Below are 23,124 nucleotides of genomic sequence, written 5' to 3'. Positions count from 1 at the left end.
TTGAAAATCTTGAAAATCTTGAAAATCTTGAAAATCTTGAAAATCTTGAAAATCTTGATAATCTTGAAAATCTTGAAAATCTTGAAAATCTTGAAACTCTTGAAAATCTTGAAAATCTTGAAAATCTTGAAAATCTTGAAAATCTTGAAAATCTTGAAATTATAACTTTTTCAACTCGATGAATTTATTGAAATTGTTGAATTTTCTAAATTTCTGGAATTAGGGGAAATATGCCCATTTTAATCACCCTAAGCCGTTCGACCAATTCTAATCACTTTTGCCGTTTTCCGCTATAAAATCAACATTTTCAGATGTATCAACAATGGAGAGTTGCTTGCTCACTTTTGTTTGAGCTATTTATTGCTTTGGAACCGTCAAAAACACTTTAGGAAAGCTGTAATTCATGATCAAAGTGCTGATAGGCCGATAATAGAAATAGGCTGAGAAAGGGTATAGTTCCCCTACTTGAATTCTTGAATTTCTAGAATTTCTTGAATTTCTAGAATTTCTAGAATTTCTAGAATTTCCAGATTTTCTAGAATTTCTAGAATTTCTAGAATTTCTAGAATTTCTAGAATTTCTAGAATTTCTTGAATTTCTAGAATTTCTAGAATTTCTAGAATGTCTAGAATTTCTAGAATTTCTAGAATTTCTAGAATTTCTAGAATTTTAGAATTTCTAGAATTTCAGAATTTCTTGATTTTTGTAAATTTCTTAATTTTTTTGAACTTCTGGAATTTTTTGAATTTCTTGAATTTCTTAAATTTTTGGAATTTCTTGAATTTCTTGAATTTCTTGAATTTCTGGAATTTCTTGAATTTCTTGAATTTTTTTGAATTTCTTGAATTTCTGGAATTTCTTGAATTTATTAAATTTCCGGATTTTCTTGAATTTCTTAAATTTCTTGAATTTCTTGAATTTTTTGATTTTTTTGAATTTCTTGAATTTCTTGAATTTTTTGAATTTCTTGAATTTCTTGAATTACTAGAATTTCTAAAATTTTCAGAATTTCTAGAATTTCTAAAATTTCTAGACTTGGTAGAATTTCTAGAATTTTAGCATTTCTTCAATTTCTTAAAACTCTTTAATTTCTTGAATTTCTTGAATTTCTAGATTTGCTCCAAATTTATATCTTTAAATTGTCCAAGTTTACATTTTATTAAATATTAGTTTGAAATTTGATCATTTTTAAACAAATTTACACTGAAAATGTGAATTTCATAATAAATTTGATGGTTACAGCACCAGTTCCGATGACGTGATGCTTCATCCAGAGTTCAGTTCAGCGCATGAAGAGACTTCAAGCTCACAAAACCACTTTCGATCTCCAACACCAGCGAGTCCAGCAACAATGCTGGAGAAGTCCCGTCCGCCCGCGAAATCCGTAAACAGAACGTGATGTAATGCTTTGTTTGGAAATATGAACTCACTGACGAACTCATTTGTATGGACAGAGTGGCGAGGAATTTTATTCTAACCCTTAATTGCAGCGTTTTGAGCTGCCAGCAGTTGCGCGATAGTGTTTCAGAATTTCTCCCAGTTGTGCGCGATATTGGAAATTGGAAACCTCAGGTCGAGGGCGATTGGAATTCAGCTCCCTCTTTGTAACGCGCTTGTTGGTTGGTGATTCATGGCGAAAGTTTTCAAGTGAAGTTTGAACTATATTTGTTTGTCCGGTTCTTTGTTTTTTTGGGGCGGGTACAACCAAGCAAGAGTCATAAAATGTGGAATAGTAATTGGACCGTGTACGATTTAGTGATTGCAAAATTATTCCAAACTACAGCACCACAAAAGAGCCATTTGCATACGAATGCTCTGCCGACTTTTTTGGGCGAAAATAGATGGGAGCAGGTCTCAGAGTGAGCGTGATTTTTTTTATGAAAAAAATCACAATTCGAAACAAAGCTTTTAAGGGATTTTATTTAATTTTATGTTAAAACTTATAAAAAATTTCTTCAAAACAAAACTAAAATTTCACGCAGAAAGAAACTTACCCCCAACAGCAGCGCCCGCTGCTCGCGCCAAACGCCACAACAACCGAGGATGCCCCCGAGGACAGCCAGCAGTCCGGCGGCTAGCAGCGAGTACGTTCCGATGGCGTAGTTGGTCGTCGACAGCAGCGACACGTAGTGGTGCTTCCAGAGCACGGTCCAAACCGTGACGCCGATTATCACCAGTCCGGACATCTGCAAGAGGAGAAACCAGAGGAGAGAAATGAGAGAAGTGGTGGAAAACACTTGGAAATTAAGATTGACATTGGTCAAATTGGAAAAGGAAAGAAGTTGAACAGAAGCGTCATAAAGCAGAACAAACAATTAATTTGGGCCCAAAGTGCCACTTGAGAATGTAAACGATTTGGTCACGAAGCGAAGCGAGAGCAGCATTGCTTGACGTAACGATGATTTGAGGAAGAAGTGACTTTTAGCTTCTCCAATTTGGACTTCGAAGAGACGGTAGGTGGAATTGAACTTCAATTTAATTTAGAATTGTTGAATGTATTTCCTTTTTTCAGAAATTTTGATGTTTTTTAAGATTATCCAAGTTCTACAAACAAGTAAATTGCTATGGACCCAATAATTATTATGAAATTTCAAATTCCACGAACCAGAATCATTGACATTGATCAGCTGCCATCATCTTCTTAAGCCTGATTACATCCGAAAAACTTTTCATCAGAAGCTTAACTCTGTCAACACCGTCAAGCTGGCACAATATTTGCACATCACGTTCAAACTCTGCCAGTAAAGCAACCAAACTCGATTGAATTTAGATTAAATATCAATATTGTGCAAAAGTTACTTCAAAGCAGCCTGCCTACCTACCTACCTCCATCAACCCTGAGGCCATATGGGAGATCCAAAGATTAGAAACCCTCCCTCCTCCTACTGTTCAAAGTTTGCCAATACTGTTTCCAACCCTGGCGTCATCCTCGAGCGAGCGTTCAATCGCGCTTATTAGCTTAAATCAATACACTTTGATTCGCCATGCGCGACTCGACTCATCACGCCTGAACGCTTGAACGCCGCCGCGGCTGTCAACGTCGATCGACGAGCGTTAGATCATCGCGAAGCTTTGAATTATTCAAAGTCCCACGAGGGACTTGGCGTGGCCGGCACTTTTTCTGAAGTTAGCGGTTCAAGTTCAACCTACACGAATTGAGAACGGAAAAATGTAATTCAAAGAACCGTGAAAAATAGTCAACATTCCACTGAAAATAATGTTAGGATTCACGAAATCGCGCAATTCACAAAGTAAAATCATCCACGATACTATGATTTTAAGTTTTTTTCCGTAATTCCGCAAAACTGCAACTTCAAGCAGCTGAGAAGCTCAAGGTGCCGCGACTGACGTCCACGCTAGAATAATGATGTAATATATCTAGCCCGGTTGACGTACGGCGTATCATCGCAGTGCAGTGATGAAGCAAAACAAACAACAGGTATCTTTCTCAAATGTAAACAAATTGGATGGCTGGCTGGCTGCCTGCACACCTCAGTGAACTTCACCGCGTCGGGAGAGAAGCTGCTGGCTGCCGAGGGCAGATGCATCGTCGAGATGTTGAACCAAGATGAACTTTCGTGTCAAGAGCGGCTAGTAATAGATATAATCTAATCAAGTCATGCTAATTAGTTATTGTAGGGTGCCGGTCGGTGAGGTTGGCGCCGCCGTCGGACGTCTATTGGGAGCGTTTTGTGGACATTAATGATTACGAGACAGATAGAATTGATGGATGGTTTGGAGCTAAGATTGAGACGTTGGTGGGATTCCACTCTACAGGAAATAATTGTAATTAGCTCTATTCAGGGCTGGGCAGGACCGATCTACTATTAACATGAGTTTATAGCACGTGCATTTTTCAATTGATTGAATTTCTTGATTTTTTTCAATTTTCTTGAATTTCTTGAATTTCATGATTTTCTTGAATTGCTTGATTTTCTTGAATTTCTTGATTTTTTAATTTCTTAAATTTCTTAAATATCTTAAATTTCTTGAATTTCTTAAATTTCTGGAATTTCTTGAATTTCTTGAATTTCTTGAATTTCTTGAATTTCTTGAATTTCTTGAATTTCTTGAATTTCTTGAATTTCTTGAATTTCTTGAATTTCTTGAATTTCTTGAATTTCTTGATTTTTTTGAATTTCTTGAATTTCTTGAATTTCTTGAATTTCTTGAATTTCTTGAATTTCTTGAATTTCTTGAATTTCTTGAATTTCTTGAATTTCTTGAATTTGTTGAATTTCTTGAATTTCTTGAATTTCTTGAATTTCTTGAATTTCTTGAATTTCTTGAATTTCTTGAATTTCTTGAATTTCTGGAATTTCTTGAATTTCTTGAATTTCTGGAATTTCTTGAATTTCTTGAATTTCTTGAATTTCTTGAATTTCTTGAATTTCTTGAATTTCTTGAATTTCTTGAATTTCTTGAATTTCTTGAATTTCTTGAATTTCTTGAATTTCTTGAATTTCTTGAATTTCTTGAATTTCTTGAATTTCTTGAATTTCTTGAATTTCTTGAATTTCTTGAATTTCTTAAATTTCTTGAATTTCTTGAATTTCTTGAATTTCTTGAATTTCTTGAATTTCTTGAATTTCTTGAATTTCTTGAATTTCTTGAATTTCTTGAGTTTCTTGAGTTTCTTGAATTTCTTGAATTTCTTGAATTTCTTGAATTTCTTGAATTTTTTAAATTTCTTGAATTTAATTGAATTTTTAGTTTTTAGTTTTTAGTTTTTAGTTTTTAGTTTTTAGTTTTTAGTTTTTAGTTTTTAGTTTTTAGTTTTTAGTTTTTAGTTTTTAGTTTTTAGTTTTTAGTTTTTAGTTTTTAGTTTTTAGTTTTTAGTTTTTAGTTTTTAGTTTTTAGTTTTTAGTTTTTAGTTTTTAGTTTTTAGTTTTAGTTTTTAGTTTTTAGTTTTTAGTTTTTAGTTTTTAGTTTTTAGTTTTTAGTTTTAGTTTTTAGTTTTTAGTTTTTAGTTTTTAGTTTTTAGTTTTTAGTTTTTAGTTTTTAGTTTTTAGTTTTTAGTTTTTAGTTTTTAGTTTTTAGTTTTTAGTTTTTAGTTTTTAGTTTTTAGTTTTTAGTTTTTAGTTTTTAGTTTTTAGTTTTTAGTTTTTAGTTTTTAGTTTTTAGTTTTTAGTTTTTAGTTTTTAGTTTTTAGTTTTTAGTTTTTAGTTTTTAGTTTTTAGTTTTTAGTTTTTAGTTTTTAGTTTTTAGTTTTTAGTTTTTAGTTTTTAGTTTTTAGTTTTTAGTTTTTAGTTTTTAGTTTTTAGTTTTTAGTTTTTAGTTTTTAGTTTTTAGTTTTTAGTTTTTAGTTTTTAGTTTTTAGTTTTTAGTTTTTAGTTTTTAGTTTTTAGTTTTTAGTTTTTAGTTTTTAGTTTTTAGTTTTTAGTTTTTAGTTTTTAGTTTTTAGTTTTTAGTTTTTAGTTTTTAGTTTTTAGTTTTTAGTTTTTAGTTTTTAGTTTTTAGTTTTTAGTTTTTAGTTTTTAGTTTTTAGTTTTTAGTTTTTAGTTTTTAGTTTTTAGTTTTTAGTTTTAGTTTTTAGTTTTTAGTTTTTAGTTTTTAGTTTTTAGTTTTTAGTTTTTAGTTTTTAGTTTTTAGTTTTTAGTTTTTAGTTTTTAGTTTTTAGTTTTTAGTTTTTAGTTTTTAGTTTTTAGTTTTTAGTTTTTAGTTTTTAGTTTTTAGTTTTTAGTTTTTAGGATGGCAGATTTTGTTGCATTTTTTCCGCAGAAAATGCGATTTTTTATGTATATCTTGAGCATTGCTGTCAATGTTATGAGTTCACGCTATCTCGATAACCTCATTATTGAATAAATTCTATCGCACCTCAAGATCTTTACGTGCGCCCACCTTCATCATGACATCATCAGCATTTTTTTTTTCTCCACAAAATAAACTCTTCCGAGGAAGACTCTAACCGGCCATCGTGACGGCCGACAACCGGGCCAGCCGGCGATGATGAGTTTATGTTTTCTGCCGGCGTGTTATCACCGTGGTCGCATCTCTCACTCTTTGCGGGCAGGTTCAACCACGTCATGTCGTGCCATCACGATTATGTATCGGCACTTTTTTTTTGTTGTTGCTGTAGGTATGCCTCTTCGAATGACCAACTCAACCGTGGTCAACCGTGGCAACGCCACAGACGATACGGCCACTTGGTCGCACACACTTATCGATTCCGGGTCACACTCCATCGCCTTCGACCGCTGCCGAAGAGGACCAAGTTGAGGGCTCTTTTTTATGACCATATACACCACCGGAGAAAGGTGTGAACTTACGACTCGCGCTGTCCATCCCCGTGAAGATCTGCTTTTTTGTCTATCTTCCAATTCGGGCACTTTTTATCCGTTTTTTGCTGATTAATGATCTGGGTCGGACGGTAGGTCTCCTCTTGAGTTGGAGTGACCTGTGACGGTCGGGCTAACCGAGACCCAGGTCGGAAGTCGGACGGAACCACTTCGTCGTAATTTGATCTAATATGTTAATGAAATGTCGATGGGTGGTACCTGGCTTGTGAGAGGTTGACGAAAAGTCTTTGGCAAATCAGAAAAGATATCTTAACATATTTGAAGAAATTTTCAAATTTTCGGTTAAAAAAAATCATGTTATTTTTGATTTCCAGAGAAACTGCTCCGAAAATTTTAAGGAAGCTGATGATGTTTGACCATCCTTCAGTATCCAGATATGGCTATCTGCAGCAGCAAAGCTCGATAACCGACGAAGCTTTGAAGTTGGTTCGGCCACGGTAGGGAGCCACCTCGTCAGCGCGATAAAAGAAGAATCCTAATTAGCCACAATTGTGAAGCTCTATTCGACGATAGAGGATCAAAACCACAACTCACCACAAAACTATTATGATGGGAGGCCCTCCCTCCCCCTACCTCCAAACTATGCTTGGAATGCTGGCCTCAGACTTTCACCTGAGGGACTCCCGTTTTGGCGAAGCACTCCTAGAGCCATGACGAGCTGGTGGCTTGGGCTATTCATTTTGGAATGTCTGGACAACAGACGTCATATCAAAAGAAGCTTCATTGCTACCGGTTGTTGTTTGACCTGACAGCTGAAGAATTCATAAGTAATTATCGACGAGTTTGAAGACGGCATATAAATAATAAATCAGCTTGAGGTTTGAGATTATCCGATCATCGAAGCAAAGTACAAAGGGAAGCTTTGTTTACATACTAATTAAGTTAATAGGAATCTAAAACATAACTCAAATGACGAAATTCACCAACGGTTGACTTCCATTACATTTCAAAATTTTAATATTCAAGGAATTTTAAGAAATGTGATGATTTGTTTGCCTAAATAAACCTCCAAGTTAAGAAATTTTTCATAACATTTTTGAAACTGGAAAATTCTTCTATTTAATTTTGACTTATCTTAATTCGTACATTTATTTACAATTTTTTTTATTCGATTGGAAGTGTTCGACATTCCATTTTTAACAACAAACGATGAATTACTCCGTTAACCCCTTCTTAGAAGAACAGGCTGATTTAGAAAATTTCGACCTCTGCGAAACCCTTTTCTTCCCACGGTAGAGTTGCCCATCCCACACACCCCATGCTGAAGTGTTCTGGATGATTAAGAAAATATTTCGCAGACTCCGTGCCAAGACATCACGTAACTTGCGGCGTTTTGACGAAGGTGTTCTAAACCCGGGTTAAATTGAATTAAATTTCTACTCCGCACTTCGATGACGTCTATTCACTGGGAAAGGTTAAATTAAATTTCGTGACAAATCCGCGGGCTTTTCAAAATGGAATTCTCCAAACTATCAATTTCTCACACAACCGAGAAAGGTTCCTTCTGGGAAGCACCTCTGAGTCACATCTCCCTCCAGAATAGAATAGCGCACAATCAAAACGTGCCACAAATAGTTAAATCCAATTTGGGATCCCCTCCCGAGATTCGGGCCAGCTTCTCCAGAGTCCCCAAAGTTGACTCTGAGAGAGGGGGGAAAGAATATCCGATCAATTAAGGTGGCCCATTCATCGAGTTCGTGGTGACTTATTGGTCTTTTCTTTCCCCATTTATAAAGACACTTTTTCTGCTCCCCCCTCCCAAAAGATTTCGTGAAATGAAGTAATAACAAATATGGAATAGACGACCGACGGCCAAACGGAACATAAATAATTGCTTAGAGCAGCTCACGATTCCACCCACGCGCGCAACACTTGGCCCGGACCCTAACCTAGAAAAAAAAAGAGTTGCGACTCCGGTCTCAGGGGCCCCGAGTGATGAAGAAACTAACTTCTTCTTCGTTCCTCGAAGCACAATATGATTAGTTCTTGCGGTCGCACTCGGAAATAAACACCTTCCCGTCAGGCCACGTGGCCCGCAGTAAGAGGATTTACTGGAGCAGCGGAGACCACCCACGGTGACGGATTGCTGCATGCGGCCGGGTGTGTCGATATAGTGCCACTAAAGGGCTCCTGCGGCTGCTGCTTGCTACTAGGGTCATGGTTAGAAGAGTTTATGTGTTTATTTACATGCAGTGACGTGACCAGTGAGTGTGAATCGATGAATGCTGGAAAAAAAGAGTGTACTTAAAGTGTGCGAGGAACCGTTTGAGGGATTTTCCCTGAAAGATTATTATTTAGAAACTTATTTACAAATAATTTTCAAGCGATCATAATAAAAAAAATAATAAAAAAAAACATTTGGAATTTTTAACTTTCTAGGAGAAAAAAAAAACAAACAGACTAATTCTCTCATGTTCATGCTCAATAATTGATTGATAATAATTGATAATCACAGAAATAGAATTAACCATGTTGAAAAAAAACTTTACAAAAAAAAAAACACCTGATGTTTGATAGAATAGAAAAACTTACAAAAAGTAAGAACTCCATGCTTCAAATTGGTCATAACTAAAAATTTAAAGTGACAATTTTCCTTGGCGAAAAAAAACAGCAATTTTCAGAATACCAAAATTTAGAAAAATATTTGCAACGATTGCCAGAAAAAAAATATTTGAAAATTTGAAAAGCAATTTTGAGCTTTTTTTACTACGGAGATCTTATACTAAGAAATAGTTTACTTCTCTTATTTATGCTTTCCTTTTTCACTAAAAGTAGTTTTGTTTTCGTTTATCTTATTCAATTTTCTATTTTATGAAAATATTTAGCATTATCTACATATTCTAATTATTATCGTTGGCTTTATCGCTAGATTAAAATATTCCGAGACCATTTTTTAGTAGTTTTGAATTGCAAAAAAACTATCTTTATTTTTTTTTCATTTTTTTGTTATGTTTTACAGGACATCAAATGTCAACTTTTCAGGAATTTCCAGGTTGTGTAAAAAATCTCTGACCGAGTTATGTATTTTATAATCAATATTTTTTGATAAAATCGAAATATTTGTCGCAAAAATTTTTCAACTTCATTTTTCGATGTAAAATCAAATTTGCAATAAAAATTTTGATAAAGTGCACCTTTTTCAAGTTAAAGCCATTTTTAGGTAACTTAATTGAAAATAGTCGCACCTTTTAATTTTTTAAAATCAGTGCACATGTTTGCCTACTTTTGGAAAAAAATATTTTTGAAAAGCTGAGAAAATTGATGTTTTCTAAGTCTCACCCAAACAACCCAACGTTTTCTAATGTCGATACCTCTAATGGTCCGATTTACAATGTTAAAATATGATACATTCGTAAAATTTTCCGATCTCTTAAAAAAAAATCAAATTTTTTAAAACAAGACTTATATTTTAAATCGGCGTAATATTCAATATTTGACTATTCAAAAAAAAAAAAAATCAAAGGTGCGCAAACATGTGCACTAATTTAAAAAAAAAAAATAAAACAGCGACTATTTTCAAAAAAGTCACCTAAAAATTGATTTAACTTGAAAACGATGCACTTATTCAAAATTTCCAATTACATTGAAAAATAAAGTTGAAAAATTTTTGCGACCAGTATTTAGATTTTTTGAAAAAATTGGTATTGATTCAAAAATTCATAACTCGGTCAAAGATTCAATGCGCAACCTGGAAATTTCTGAAAAGTTGGCATTTGATATCCTCTAAAACATATCAAAAAATAAAAAAAAATAAAAATAGAGTTTTTTTGCAAATCAAGTTTTTGTGGCAAAAAGCTAAATGAAAAATCACCAAAAATATTTTTACCGCGTATTATTTTTTTTTTCAGAGTAGTTCGTATCCATACCTACAACTTTGCCGAAAGCACCAAATCGATCAAAAAATTCTTTCAAAAGATACAGATTTTTGAATTTTCATACATCATTTTTGTATGGCCAGCTGCCAAATTTGTATGGAAAATTATATGGACAAACTAATGATGCAAAATGGCTTCTTTGATCATACCGAAGGCACCAAAACAGTTTCAGTCGGTTAAAAAAATACAAAAAATAAAATTCTAAATAAATACCGATTTCGTTGAGAATTGCTCAACATTGGAAAATTCGCACAGAACAAGTCAGACTACACAATCTACAATATTTTTTAAAATAACGAGATCTTCTTTCCATTACTTTTCAAGCGTCAAAAATCTGATAAAATAATGAATTTCTGTTAGAATCTGTTCTCCTTTAACTTTTTCACATTATTTCAATCAAAACATAAACATATTTTCAAGAAATGTTTAATCTTATCAAGTGATTCATTATTATACCAGTATTTTTTTGTGAGTTTTCCATTCTGAAAATTACGTTGAACTCTGCACACAGTAAATATTTGTAATTTCTAGGGTGTACCTCTAGGTTGATGTAATTTTACCACATGTTTTTGAAAAAATGAACATACACAATAATATAAATTTACATTTCAGTGCAGTTTTTAGTTTTTTTTTTAAGCTGATATTTTTGTTTTTGTCAAATCTTACATTTTTTGAAAACTAATGATTTCAAAAAATAAACTGAATGTGTGTAAAATGCATTTTTTTTTCTATTTTTTTAATTCAAATGCTTGTTTTTTTTCAATTTTTATTTTTTTAGCCCCATAAATCACAACTATGATATTTTTCACATTTCTGGAAAAAATATTACACCAAAATGGTGTCAAATTTTCAAATAACGAGGAATAGTGGGCGGCTTTAAATGTCAAAAATGAAGTTCTTATTGATAAAATCTATTAAAAGAAATAAAAAAAATAATTCAAAGGACTTTAAGAGGACAAAATTTGTCAACTTGGGTCAACTGCACAGCTAAAAAAGTAGTAGTCCAGCTGCGTGTAAAATAAATATTGCATTATTTTCTGATATTTTATGTAATTTTACACGCTAAAATATGTAGCCCATCAGTATGGGAAACCTACTTGACCGAAATGTCAAGCTCATATATGCGTTTATCCTTACAGCGTTTCATCGGTCTGATGGCCGAGTGGGCTAAGGCGCCAGTCTTTACTGTTTGTGCTGGGTTTGAATCCCGTCGGTTGCAATTTTTTTTTTGTTTTTGCAAAAAATGTACATGCAGTGTGTAATATTAAGTGTTTATTTTGACGAAGGTGATGTGCATGCTTTTGCATGCGATTTTACCATCGGATTTTTTGCTGTGTGTTTGCAAAAAAAGTTTGAAGAAAAAAATAAAATTTTGACCGTTCAATTTTCTTACAACTTTAAACAAAGCTTTTTAAAACAACAATTATTTTGAATTGGATAATTCAATAATTTTATTTTCCCGTCAGGTACCTTTCAAATAAATTTTATGAATGATATCAAGTATGATTAGCAACTAAAAATCAAAATTGTTGTTCAGCCGAAAACGAAACAATATCGCAAACCTTGTTTCAGCCCAAACTCATTCGTTTCGCTTCCGATTAAACCCCGATTCAAAATTATCCCTCCTCATATGGCGCTTCCCGATGCGCCAATCTAAGAAATTCTCATCATAAAAAAGATGGAAGCACAATCTGGTCCAGCTTCAAGTGGGGGCCCCGGAGGCCACCCGTGAATGCGACGGATTCCAGAACAAAGTGAAGAAGGCAATTAATTTTCAATCAGCGCAGGCTGAATCCACGAGAGAGATTGCATTGGAAGAATTTAAAAACGTTTCAGATCGAGTGTCTTGATGACCAACCAGCCTAGGCTAGGTTGAAGAATTGGATTCAAAGTAAATTGTTTCCAGTGAGTTATTTTTCTGATTTCCTCTCTAGGGCTAGAAGGGTCTTTTGAGATTTTTTGATTGGGAGGGAAACTGGGCCACAAGTCAAGCGTGAAGATGTATCTGTGTGTTTTTTTTCTGTTGAAATGCTATGAATAATTGATTTCACTAATTCTAGGGGATTTAAACAGATCGAAGTGTGGAAATGAGACGAGCTACCATTTTTCATCGGTATAAGTTTTGTTTATCAGAGCGATGCATTCAATCCATTCAATCTGCCGCGTCGGTGGTCATTAAAATATGGTGATGGAGCTGTTCAAATATTAGCTTTATGTTATTGCTTCCAATTGATCGCCCCGAAGGGGAGGAGTCTGGGAATTTCTTCATCGACTTAAACGTTCGATTGGAATTAATCAGCTCTGATACGTGGATTATGCGTGACGAGTGCGTGTTTTTTTGGCTTCCCAAAATCGGAAATTGTTGATTTATGTAAAGTCGATTTTAAACGAATCGCCGTGGAATGTTAATGGATTCTTCGACGGGTTTGGCCCGGGGTTGTTTGCGCGGAAGATTAAGCGAATGCCGTTTCGTTCTGGCAATGATTGTTTGGAGATTTTGGTTCGTTTACAGCTGTTGGCAGATAAGCTCCTAGGATGTTGACGATTTTTCGATAGGAAAGTGATAAACGTTTTGGGAACCTTACTGAACGATTTGATCAATATAACGTCATGATTCGAAATCCCGGACGCTTCGAAACCCGGACACCTTATCTTGTTTTATCAATTATTTGGATATAAATTCGCATTATAAATGTCAAAAATGGGTTAGGGGAAATATACCCATTTTAATCACACTAAGCCGTTCGACCAATTCTCATCACTTTTGCCGTTTCTGCTATTAAATCAACATTTTCAGATGTTTCAACAATGGAGAGTTGCTTGCTCACTTTTATTTGAGCTATTTATTACTTTGGAACAGTCAAAAACACTTTATATAAGCTGTAATTCATGATCAAAGTGCTGATAGGCCGATAATAGAAATAGGCTGAGAAAGGGTATAGTTCCCCTACTTGATGAATTCTAACATCAACTTTCATTTAAAGTTTGTTTGAACGCTGTAGTTAATGTCAAAACAATTAAATAAAATAAAATTATAAGATCACCAAAAATGCGAAACGTTTCACGTGAAATATTTCATAGGCGTTCGAAGCACCGGGAAGGCAAAGCAGAAATTTATGGTTTTGATTTCCTTAAATTCAAGCTAATTTCTATATAAAATATCGGTTGTTTTGATGTTAACAGCATATTTGAGACCTAAAGAATGCCATTCACTAACATTCCAGTCCAAATTTGTGCGATTCATTAGCAAAAACGAGTCAAAAAAAAGACATATTTTTCATGCATTCTCTTAAAACTGATTGTTAATATTACATCCTGATGATATTACTTCATTTCCAACTTATTACATGATTTTTTGTCAGCTATAACAATAATGATATGCTACTAAGTGTCCGGATTTGGAGGAAATGAGGATAGGAGAAAGGGAAGGTGGGAAAGGGATAATATGGATATATCATTTGATCAATAGAATATTATATAAAATAAGGGAAAAAAAATCAAATAATGGATAGATCTCACCAAATCAAGATTCAGATTCAACGATCCATAATAAACCTCCTTCACAAGCAAAATTCCGATCCATAGGCTTGGTAGATTTCGTAGAGATCGGAACCCAACATTCCAATTTCCTTGGAACAGCTTCCCGACGTCTTCAACGATATCCATACGAAAAGAAAGTAGAAATCCCTTCTGGACCAACACTCGGAAGACTTCACTCTTTCTGCAGAAATGTCCAGTTCTTCGCTTTGGCAGCTTACACCTCACAAAGTTAATTAAGAAAAAAAAAAAAATATATTACACACATATTTTCCCCACATCATTTTTTTTATTAATGAAATAGCAAGTTTTTTAGGATTAGGTATTGTGTTATAGTAACTAACTGATTTTGATTAAAAAACTTCTAATTTTAAATAATCATTGGTTTGAAGATATTTATTTACCTTAAACAGCAAATTTTGGATTGCCATTTTTGCAAAGTAAATGATGAACCAACAAGCGAAAACATTATTGAAAAATTAGTAACAGTTGATATGATCTTTCAAATGTGTTGTGTTTGATTTTTAAATTTTGTACAGTGATTTAAAAAAAACAAAAGTATTGAAAATGTCAAAAAAGCTTATTAGTTGCTTTTTTTTTATTTGGAAGATTGCCCAAACCACTTACTTTTTTCTCAAAGGTTATTAAAATAAGATTTTTTTAAAATAATGTTTGATTGATTGGTGATTTGAGTAAAATGTGTACCAAAAACAGCATTGGCAACATTTTTAATGGCAAGAAAAATCATATATTGATAATTAAAATACCAGCAACGATTGATGAATTTTGGCAAATGATCTGTCAAACGGATACAAGAAACGTGCTGAATTTAAAAAAAAATTAACATTTCAATTAAGTTCTAACCGGTTTTATTCGTGAATAATTAAGTTAAAACAAGTTCTTTTAAAGTACACAACAGAGTTTTGAAGTACCTGGTCCATCATAATCCATCTTGGAGCAATTATTGTTGTTAACTAAGAGACTTACATAAGTAAGAAAAAATGTGAAAAAAATACAATAAGAGACATAAGAAAAAACTGAATTACTGAATCGTTTAGTGAAATTTCAGGGAATAGAAATTCAGTTAAACTTTACAGAATTTCTGTAAAAAATGTTTTTTTTAAGGCAATTGATTTTTGGCCTTATAGGTAGATCGATCTTTAAAAAACATTTTTTATTATAAATTTGCAGAGAAATTTCTCACCTTTAATATGCTGTTTAGGGTTTGTAAATCCGTTTTGATTGCCAAAAGACGCCTTTTACGCGAACTTCGTTTGACCTTGAACCTCTGGGACCATGTCTGTCACTCAAGAATCATACAAAATAGGGTTGTCTTTAAAGTCGAATAGCATTTAGCAGTTTTTGGTTTGTTTTCACAATTATTTAAAGCGTTTTTGCATTGAAATGGATTTTTGTATAGTTTACATCCATCCATTTACTTCAAGGAATTTGTTTGAATTTTTAAGCTGATATGATATTACTTTATTTTATAAGCAAAAGCACAAAACATGTTTTGAATTCTCTTTGAGAACTTTTTATTTCATTTCAAAAGAAAAATACGCTTTTCAGTTTTTTTTTTCACTTCAATACTTTTGAAGGATTTTGGATTTGACGTGATGAAAAATGTGATTGGTATTTTCTTTTGTGTTAAGTTCAAAATTTGGCTGTTTAGTTTAATGATTTGGCCTTATAAATTACTGCTACGGGAATATTTTGCAAATAATTTGGCAAGAAAGTTGCGGATCGATTTGAAAGAAACATATTTCACGGATTAAATTAAAGTGAGGAGCAGGGATCTATCTTGAAAATGGGATCTATCGCTGAATTGGACTGTTCGATATTTGATAGAACTTTCCAAGAACTTTTTGTCAGCTATCATTTCCCAAAATGAAAATTGATCGTAGACACGAAGCGCTAATCATGTTCGTCATTGCTTGGCGACGGTCGGTGAATGTAAACACAAAGACGAATCGAACAAAAAATGATGAGATTTTCTTTCTCTTTCTCATTCTCTCATTTTTGTCTCTTTCTTTCTCGTGTTTGCTGCATGGTGACCGAGAGGATCAAAAAATCAAATCATTCGCTCTACAGTATTACCTTGGCGTTCTCGATTGCGAGATTCCTACTCGAAACTAGGTGTCCGAAGGCTTGATTGTTGAGGCAATTGCAAACCTCTTTTTACACCTTAGCTTCCATCCACCCCGGGATTCAAACTGACGACCTTTGGATTGTTACTCCAACTGCCTACCAGCGACTCCACCGAGACAGGACCCAGGGAGACGACTTCTACACCTGGGCTGAGCTAACGACCTAACCTTTTTTTTAGGTTAGTCCGGGGCCAACATTTACTTCCCGTCCGACGGAAGGCGTGATAAGACAAATTTCGTCTCGAAAAATGCCACCGGGACCGTCTGGGATCGAACCCAGGCCGACTGGGCGAGAGGCAATCACGATTACTCCGTGACCGGAAGGATGGTAACCCTATTCCGACCAAAGCAAACTGACAACAGTCGACATTAGCACGGTTGTCAAATGAGAGCCCACAACAAAAGCACTAGCTGTCAAATGGTAGCCCATAACAAATAATTTTTTGGGTTTTTGATTTTAAAATTTTCCGCAATTTAAGCGATAAATTCCTGAAAAAATACGTGAATTGTGTTGCTGATGGCAAATTCTATCAAATTCTTGTAGATTTCATCCCAATATTGGTTTAAAATTCATATCGAAAAAAGCGATTTTTTTGTTGTTTTTTTTCTTTTGGTCGACAAAACAGTGCGCCCGTACACTGAGAATCGGCATTAGGGTAGAGTAGTCATCAATGAGACACGGGGAACAATGATAAAATGGCTCTCACAAGTCGTAGTTTCAACCAATCAGGCTCATATTTGGGGGAAAGGTGTGTCTACTGGCCGGGACCGTGGTGTAGGGGTAAGCGTGATTGCCTGTCACCCAGTTGGCCTGGGTTCGATCCCAGAAGGTCCAGGTGGCAAATTTTGAGACGAGATTTGTCTGATCACGCCTTCCGTCGGACGGGAAGTAAATGTTGGCCCCGGACTAACCTACAAAGGTTAGGTCGTTAGCTCAGTCCAGGTGTAGAAGTCGTCTCCCTGGGTCCTGCCTCGGTTGAGTCGCTGGTAGGCAGTTGGACTAACAATCCAAAGATCGTCAGTTCGAAACCCGGGGTGGATGGAAACTAAGGTGTAAAAAGAGGTTTGCAATTGCCTCAACAATCAAGCCTTCGGACACCTAGTTTCGAGTAGGAATCTCGCAATCGAGAACGCCAAGGCAATGCTGTAGAGCGAATAATTTGATTTTTTTGATTTTGTGTGTCTACTGGATACACGTCTGCCATATAAGTGGCTTTGGTTATGGACGCTCCCTTGAAAAGTAATTCATAAATGTTTGATTCTGGGGTGTAAATGTAAATCATGAACAAAAAATACTTTTTCGCTCGTAGGCTGCCATTTACACCAAAACTAATAATTCTTTAAATGTCTTTCGACGTTCCATAGGGATTAAGTTGGGCTACAATGTCCTTTCATTAGATTTGGCCAAAGTTTAGAATACACCCAGAATCCAGGACTGTCTCATTGTTCCCCACTCTTTCCAGCCCATGGGTAACAATGAGACACTTTGATTTTTCTTCAATAAACTTTTCAAAATCGATGGAAATCTTTCAAAACATGAATTAAAAGTGATTTTTGTAATATTTATAGAGTTTAAACTTCATTTAACCAAAAATACATAGTTATTTGGTATTAATATATGGATTTTACAAAATTTAAATACTTTTGCCTTTCTTACTAAAGAAAGGTATAGGTTTTACTTTAAGCCAGGACGTCATTTCCATCTTCGTAAATATGTCGATTCAGCATGAATTTTAAGCGGAAAAATCGTCAAAAAATCACACTGCATCGATTTTTGACGCTCTATCGATTCACCTTGACAGAACTCGTCTATCTCGAATCCTCGAATTTTAAGAAAATAAATTCCGTGGAGGTCGAGTGATGTTCGTATGTGGTAAAATTTTGCAAAATTTTGTGTCGCGCCGTTCTCAGCTCCCATAAATCCGATTTCGATTCTTCTGAATGCAGATGAAAGCTAGTGTGCTGAACCTGGGCGAGTTGCCGCGCAAATTTCGAAATATCCATCTGTTTTCGGATGCGGCCAGACTTTTCAACAAAATACACAGTTTTCAAATGAAAATATGGTCAAATTTTTTTTTCATATCTTTTATTTATCTCAAAATTGCATTTTTCGAGCCCTACAACCTCCCAAATTTTCATCCAGATTCATAATATGGTTCTGGAGTTAGAGCCGTTTGATTGAACTACCATAAGAAAAAAATCCCTAAAAAGGTAAAAGCCCACCTGGTGACCTTCGCCAACATTTTTCATTTCTGATTTTATTCAAAATTTCTTGCTACATTCATAGTACAGACCATGAGTGAGCATCTGAAACAAATTCGACATCGATCGGCAATCCCGATCAATTTTTAGAACGATTTACTTTTTGCCTTTCTTACTAAAGAAAGGTATAGGTTTTACTTTAAGCCAGGACGTCATTTCCATCTTCGTAAATATGTCGATTCAGCATGAATTTTAAGCGGAAAAATCGTCAAAAAATCACACTGCATCGATTTTTGACGCTTCGTCGCCAAGTCGACAAGTTGTCAAGTTGAGCTTCGAATACTGGCGCGAGAATGCTGGCGCATATATTTGCTGGCTCGACTTATACTCGTTTGTAGTAGCTTGTCTACCGATGTTTTCTACAACATGTAAGATATCGTAGCTTTTCGGTTTCTTTTGCCCTGTCTGTCTTTACATATCTGTCCAATGTTTATTGAAAAACTTTTGTGACATAGGACATTCATTTCATTTCATTTCATTTCATTTTATTAGGTTGCTTTAACAATTACATAGGTTCAGTTGTTATCCTGAGCTGAGATATGGACTACCTTTCAACAGCTGATTTGTTCAAAATGGGGAAAGAGTTTACTGGTACTAAGGAGAACGAATTAGACAGAGAAGGAAAAAAATTGCAAAAATAACCTTCTTAATAGGACATTCATCCGGCTACAATCAATTTGTTTCCCGTGCGCTCCTAAAAACGCCTAAATGTAGACTTCATTTGTCGTAAGTTTATCTAACAGGGTTCATTGGATTCCAATAGGAGCTTTCCAAGCATTCATCGTTTATATCGTTTTCAATGTTTTCAATGCTGGCGACGCCAATGGCTTTCTACCTAAGGTTCTCGCGATTGAGTGTGTAGTGGTGCGGTTGTTGAAAATAGCTATCTCTGACTCTGTCACTTTCTTAGAAGCTTCTTAGGCTAGCTTCCCTGCACCGTGCGGCACACGCGGTTCACCGAAGCTAAAAATCCAAAACCGCGGTGTGCATTGTCACTGGCGCATGGGAAGCTTGCTATGATCGCGTTTGGCATAAACGCTTGTTTGATTACAAACGTACAAGCATATTGTACGATTGAATATTTTCTTTTGGTGAAAATTGCGTTTTTTATTTCTTTTGGAAATCATATCATTTATAATACTTTGCTTTCATCATAAGACTTTCTTTTGTGCTGACGTTATAAATAAACAAAGTCGATGTTATGAATTGAAAAAAAGTTCTACCATTGTTATATTCTTTAGTAAGAAAGGCTCTATCTCACCCCAGGTGGGATTAAATCGGGTTTTAGTGAAACTTTTGTTATTACAAATTTCATGTTGGAAAAATTGCTCTAAAATGTTCAAGGCAAGTCACCTGCAATGGAACAATACAAAAACATGATGTTTTGCTAGAAAAATGTTGATTTTCGTAGAGTGTCTCATTGTTCCCCAGCTGTCTCATTGTTCCTGCCAAGTGCGTCTACAATGAGACAGTTGAATAACTCTGGCTGTAGATGTCGGATCGATCTCATATTTTGGTCAATGATAGAACACATTAAAAGAAAGATAATGCAACTAAAAGCTCATTAAGACATGCTGATGAAAAAATTAGAAAAATCGTTGAAAGTTGAAAACCAAAAGTGTCTCATTGATGACTACTCTACCCTACACATTTTCCAGTTTGGTTTTACACATTTGCATGGGACTTTTGAGTTCAACCAGGATAACACACTTCTTGTTACCATAGTTATATGAATAATACTGATTGTCAGTGTTTGTTTTCTTAACTTTCAAGATGGCGTCTTCTTTGCTACCCCTTGATGGTGACAGTAGTCATATGAATGCGATCTAATGCGTTTATGGAAGAAATGATCGGAATCTCGGTAGAATGTCTAACGACCGTTCTCTGAGCGAGTGTATTTCAGAGAGAAGTCAATGATTGTGTGAGTAAATTTGCGTGGCACTCATTTGTTTGTGAACGAATGAAGAATGTCAAAATCAGGTTGTCGTGGTGAAAAAGATTGGAGTGTTCTGTCCTCTATCATAAACAAAGTCGTAATTTTGTAAACACTGTTGAGGAACATTGGTCAAGTGCAATATTATATTATTATTATTAGTTTTATTAAAGACACTTTACCATCCAATATTATATAAAAACATTATTTAATATAAAAACATTATTTTATGAGCTGAGGTTAAACTAAACGGATTTTTTTTTTCAAAAAATTGTCAAATATTAACCCTTAATATAGAGTTCTTTAAATTGTTTTTTTTATGATAAATGAAAACAAATGGAATTTTACGCAAAAGGCAATTGGACAAAATTTTAAAAGGACTCCCTGGGTTGAAACATTTGTTCACCCAGTCCATAATTGGTGAAAATTGCTCCTAACTGTTGTCACACCTTCAACACTGGCCACCAGTTAAATTGGACAACCTGACGTTTTAATTAGAAAATACGACCTCATCGTTCCCAACTAGGGCAAATGAGGCACTTGGACTTGTCACCCACCTGCGCGTGTAACATTTCTTGATTACTCCCCCTAATGCTGAACCCTTAAAAGCACTTCATAAACAAGTCTCTCTCTTCTAGCCGACTCTGCTCGGGTTAAAATTTACTGTCCCCGCGGGGAGTTACACCGGCATGTTTCGCCTATTTGGTCAGAATGGACAGCGGTACCAACCTTCTTCGGTGAAAGGTGGCTTAGCGCGAAAATGAAAGTGATGGTCTAATAAATTAATTATGCAGACGCGCGGCTTGAGCAATGTTCACGAATTTTAGAGACAGCCCCGATCCCGAAAATGAAGTTTTTTTTTGCGCAAGATGCTTTATGTCGCCTCCAGGTCGGCCGCCGAGTGGGTACTTGAGCAGTGCTTGGACTCTCAGACTCTCGAGGGAGGGTCGGTCAAATCACAGCCGGGTTGGATGGAACACGTGCCTGGCATATCTCGGAGAAGTCGGAGGATTCCAGGGGTGAGCCGAAAAAAAAGTCCGTCATGACGAACAATCTCACAACAGCTGGGGAGGGTCTGTTAGAAGAAGTGGGATGATTCAGCTGAGGAGCCTGTAAGTTTTGAAGGAAGGGTAGTGTTCTCGAAATTTCAAACAGCTAAGAGAAACTTTGAATACATTGTCAAATGCAGCAGTTCATCCAACGCCAACTCTAGATTCTCAGGATCTTGTTGGATATCAGAGGTTCTACACTGTGGAGTCTACCGCTACCATTTGGCAAGTAATACTGGTTCCCTAGCTTCAAACGGTCACCCACAAAACAACAGTTCTATGAACTGGTTCAATCCCCGAAAAAGGTATGGTCTGGAATTCCATTTATTCATCGTCCAAAAGTCCCCGCCGACAATCGAATATGTCCATTCGGACCCTGATGGCGACGGCGGCGGCATGCCGCGTGACATTTCATCCATCACGGGGACCGTCCCTGGACCTGGACGGGATTTGGTACACTTCAGAACAACAGCAACTATGGAGGTATGGAGGTGTACTCGGGAAGTGCTGGACCGCGAGGCATGACCGGAGCATGATTTATCATCGTTGGAGTTGTTTTTTTGTCCCCGCGGTTCCCATTTTTTTTTCGTGTGGTTCACCCGGCAGAGGTCACCGGGAATTCGTTGCGCAATATTGTGTGGTTTGACACCTAATCGCAGTCGGAACGTGACAGTTAGAGTGGTTGGGCAGTTTTTCTTTTTTTTTGTTCAATTTTGGTCCACGGTGGACTCTATTCTGTATAAAAGATGAGACTTGGTTGATTTGTTATTGGCAGTTTTTTTGGGCACATTGTTTTGCGATAGTGTGATAGTTGACTTTTTTGGAAAGTCCAGTAATTGATCACTTTTTGATTGTAATCAAAGTGTCACTCACTTGAAGTGAAATATGGCTATGCTGTTGCTTGATAGCAATGGTATGTGAAAGTTTGTTAGCCGTTATTTCGTTCCCATGAAATATAACTGATTATTCTATAACAAAATTGAAATTTCCAGTGAATTACAGTGCAGAAATCAGAACCTAAAAACATTTATTGTAATCTTGATGAAAATATATTGACACTCAAACAAATTAAGATCCATTTATAACCAGAACAATCCCTGGTCCATCAGCATTCTTGCATAATTAGGCGAAATTCAGGAGCCGTATCGCGTTTTGTTGTCTTTTGAATACTAATGTTATTCGGCCAACCAGTCCCCCCCGAGCCCAAGAAGAGGCGCCCTCATTTGTTCGACAAGTTAACGATTTGAACGAACTCAATCATTGCCGTAGTCCTCAGGTTAATTACCATCTAAACTAGGGAGCTCCATATCAGGTTACCAAATTACGACCAATAAACATCTCGCCGTAAAATATTTTGTAGACGACCGTTGTTCGTCCAAACTTTGAGTCGGCTCCTGGAATAGCCGAATAGATCATCGTCACCAACCTGGACCCCGAGCCCCAGAGTCTCGAGCTAATTAAATTAATGGTCATCAGCAACCCTTTCACGTTCGTCCAATGAATTTTGAAGAATGTTTAACAACAGTGTTGTCCCTGGCCCAGGCGTTGATTCTTAAACAATGCTTAATGGCCGTTTAACGACTCAACCTGTGCTTCTACACGGCCCAGTCCGAGTGTCTTCCGGATGTGCCCCTAGAAGCGCCGCGGTTTCACAGTTAAGACCTCACCTCACCCTCCCATAAAAACGTCACAAAGAGGTGCTCATCAGCGCACACTTCCTCAAAGACCTAGGGGGCCCAAGGAGGGGTAAAAAACGAAACATTTTAAATAAATCTTAACGTCCTCCTCCTTGATGTTGGATGAGCGTGAAATGGAGAGCACACAATAATAAGCGGCTATCAAACGGCGGGCCAATAAATTAAATTGCTTAATTCATTTTCACGGTGCCGATTGTGACAGGTTTATCGGACAGGTTCGATCTCTTTTTCGGCAAGGGGAACAAGGCAACGGTTGTTGGTGGTCCGAACTTGAGACGGGCACTCAAATGGGATTTAGTTTTTTTACATGTCAGTTTCTTTTTTG

At 35.6% G+C, this 23,124-nt stretch overlaps 1 protein-coding gene across 1 annotated transcript in view; it reads right to left on the bottom strand.

The window, feature by feature from the left end:
• LOC6046858 (CD151 antigen) overlaps nucleotides 1-23,124 on the bottom strand; it is a 96,455-nt gene that overhangs the window by 6,218 nt on the left and 67,113 nt on the right. The window contains exon 3 of the mRNA XM_038255651.1: nucleotides 1,995-2,186. Within this exon, the coding sequence (XP_038111579.1) occupies nucleotides 1,995-2,186 (192 nt within the window). The remainder of the gene's footprint in view (nucleotides 1-1,994; nucleotides 2,187-23,124) is intronic.

The sequence above is a fragment of the Culex quinquefasciatus genome, chromosome 2 (genome assembly GCF_015732765.1).
Source record: "Culex quinquefasciatus strain JHB chromosome 2, VPISU_Cqui_1.0_pri_paternal, whole genome shotgun sequence".
Taxonomy (NCBI): Eukaryota; Metazoa; Arthropoda; class Insecta; order Diptera; family Culicidae; genus Culex; species Culex quinquefasciatus.
Note: the sequence above shows the minus strand (reverse complement) of the source record. Positions and strands in the feature narration are given on the sequence as shown.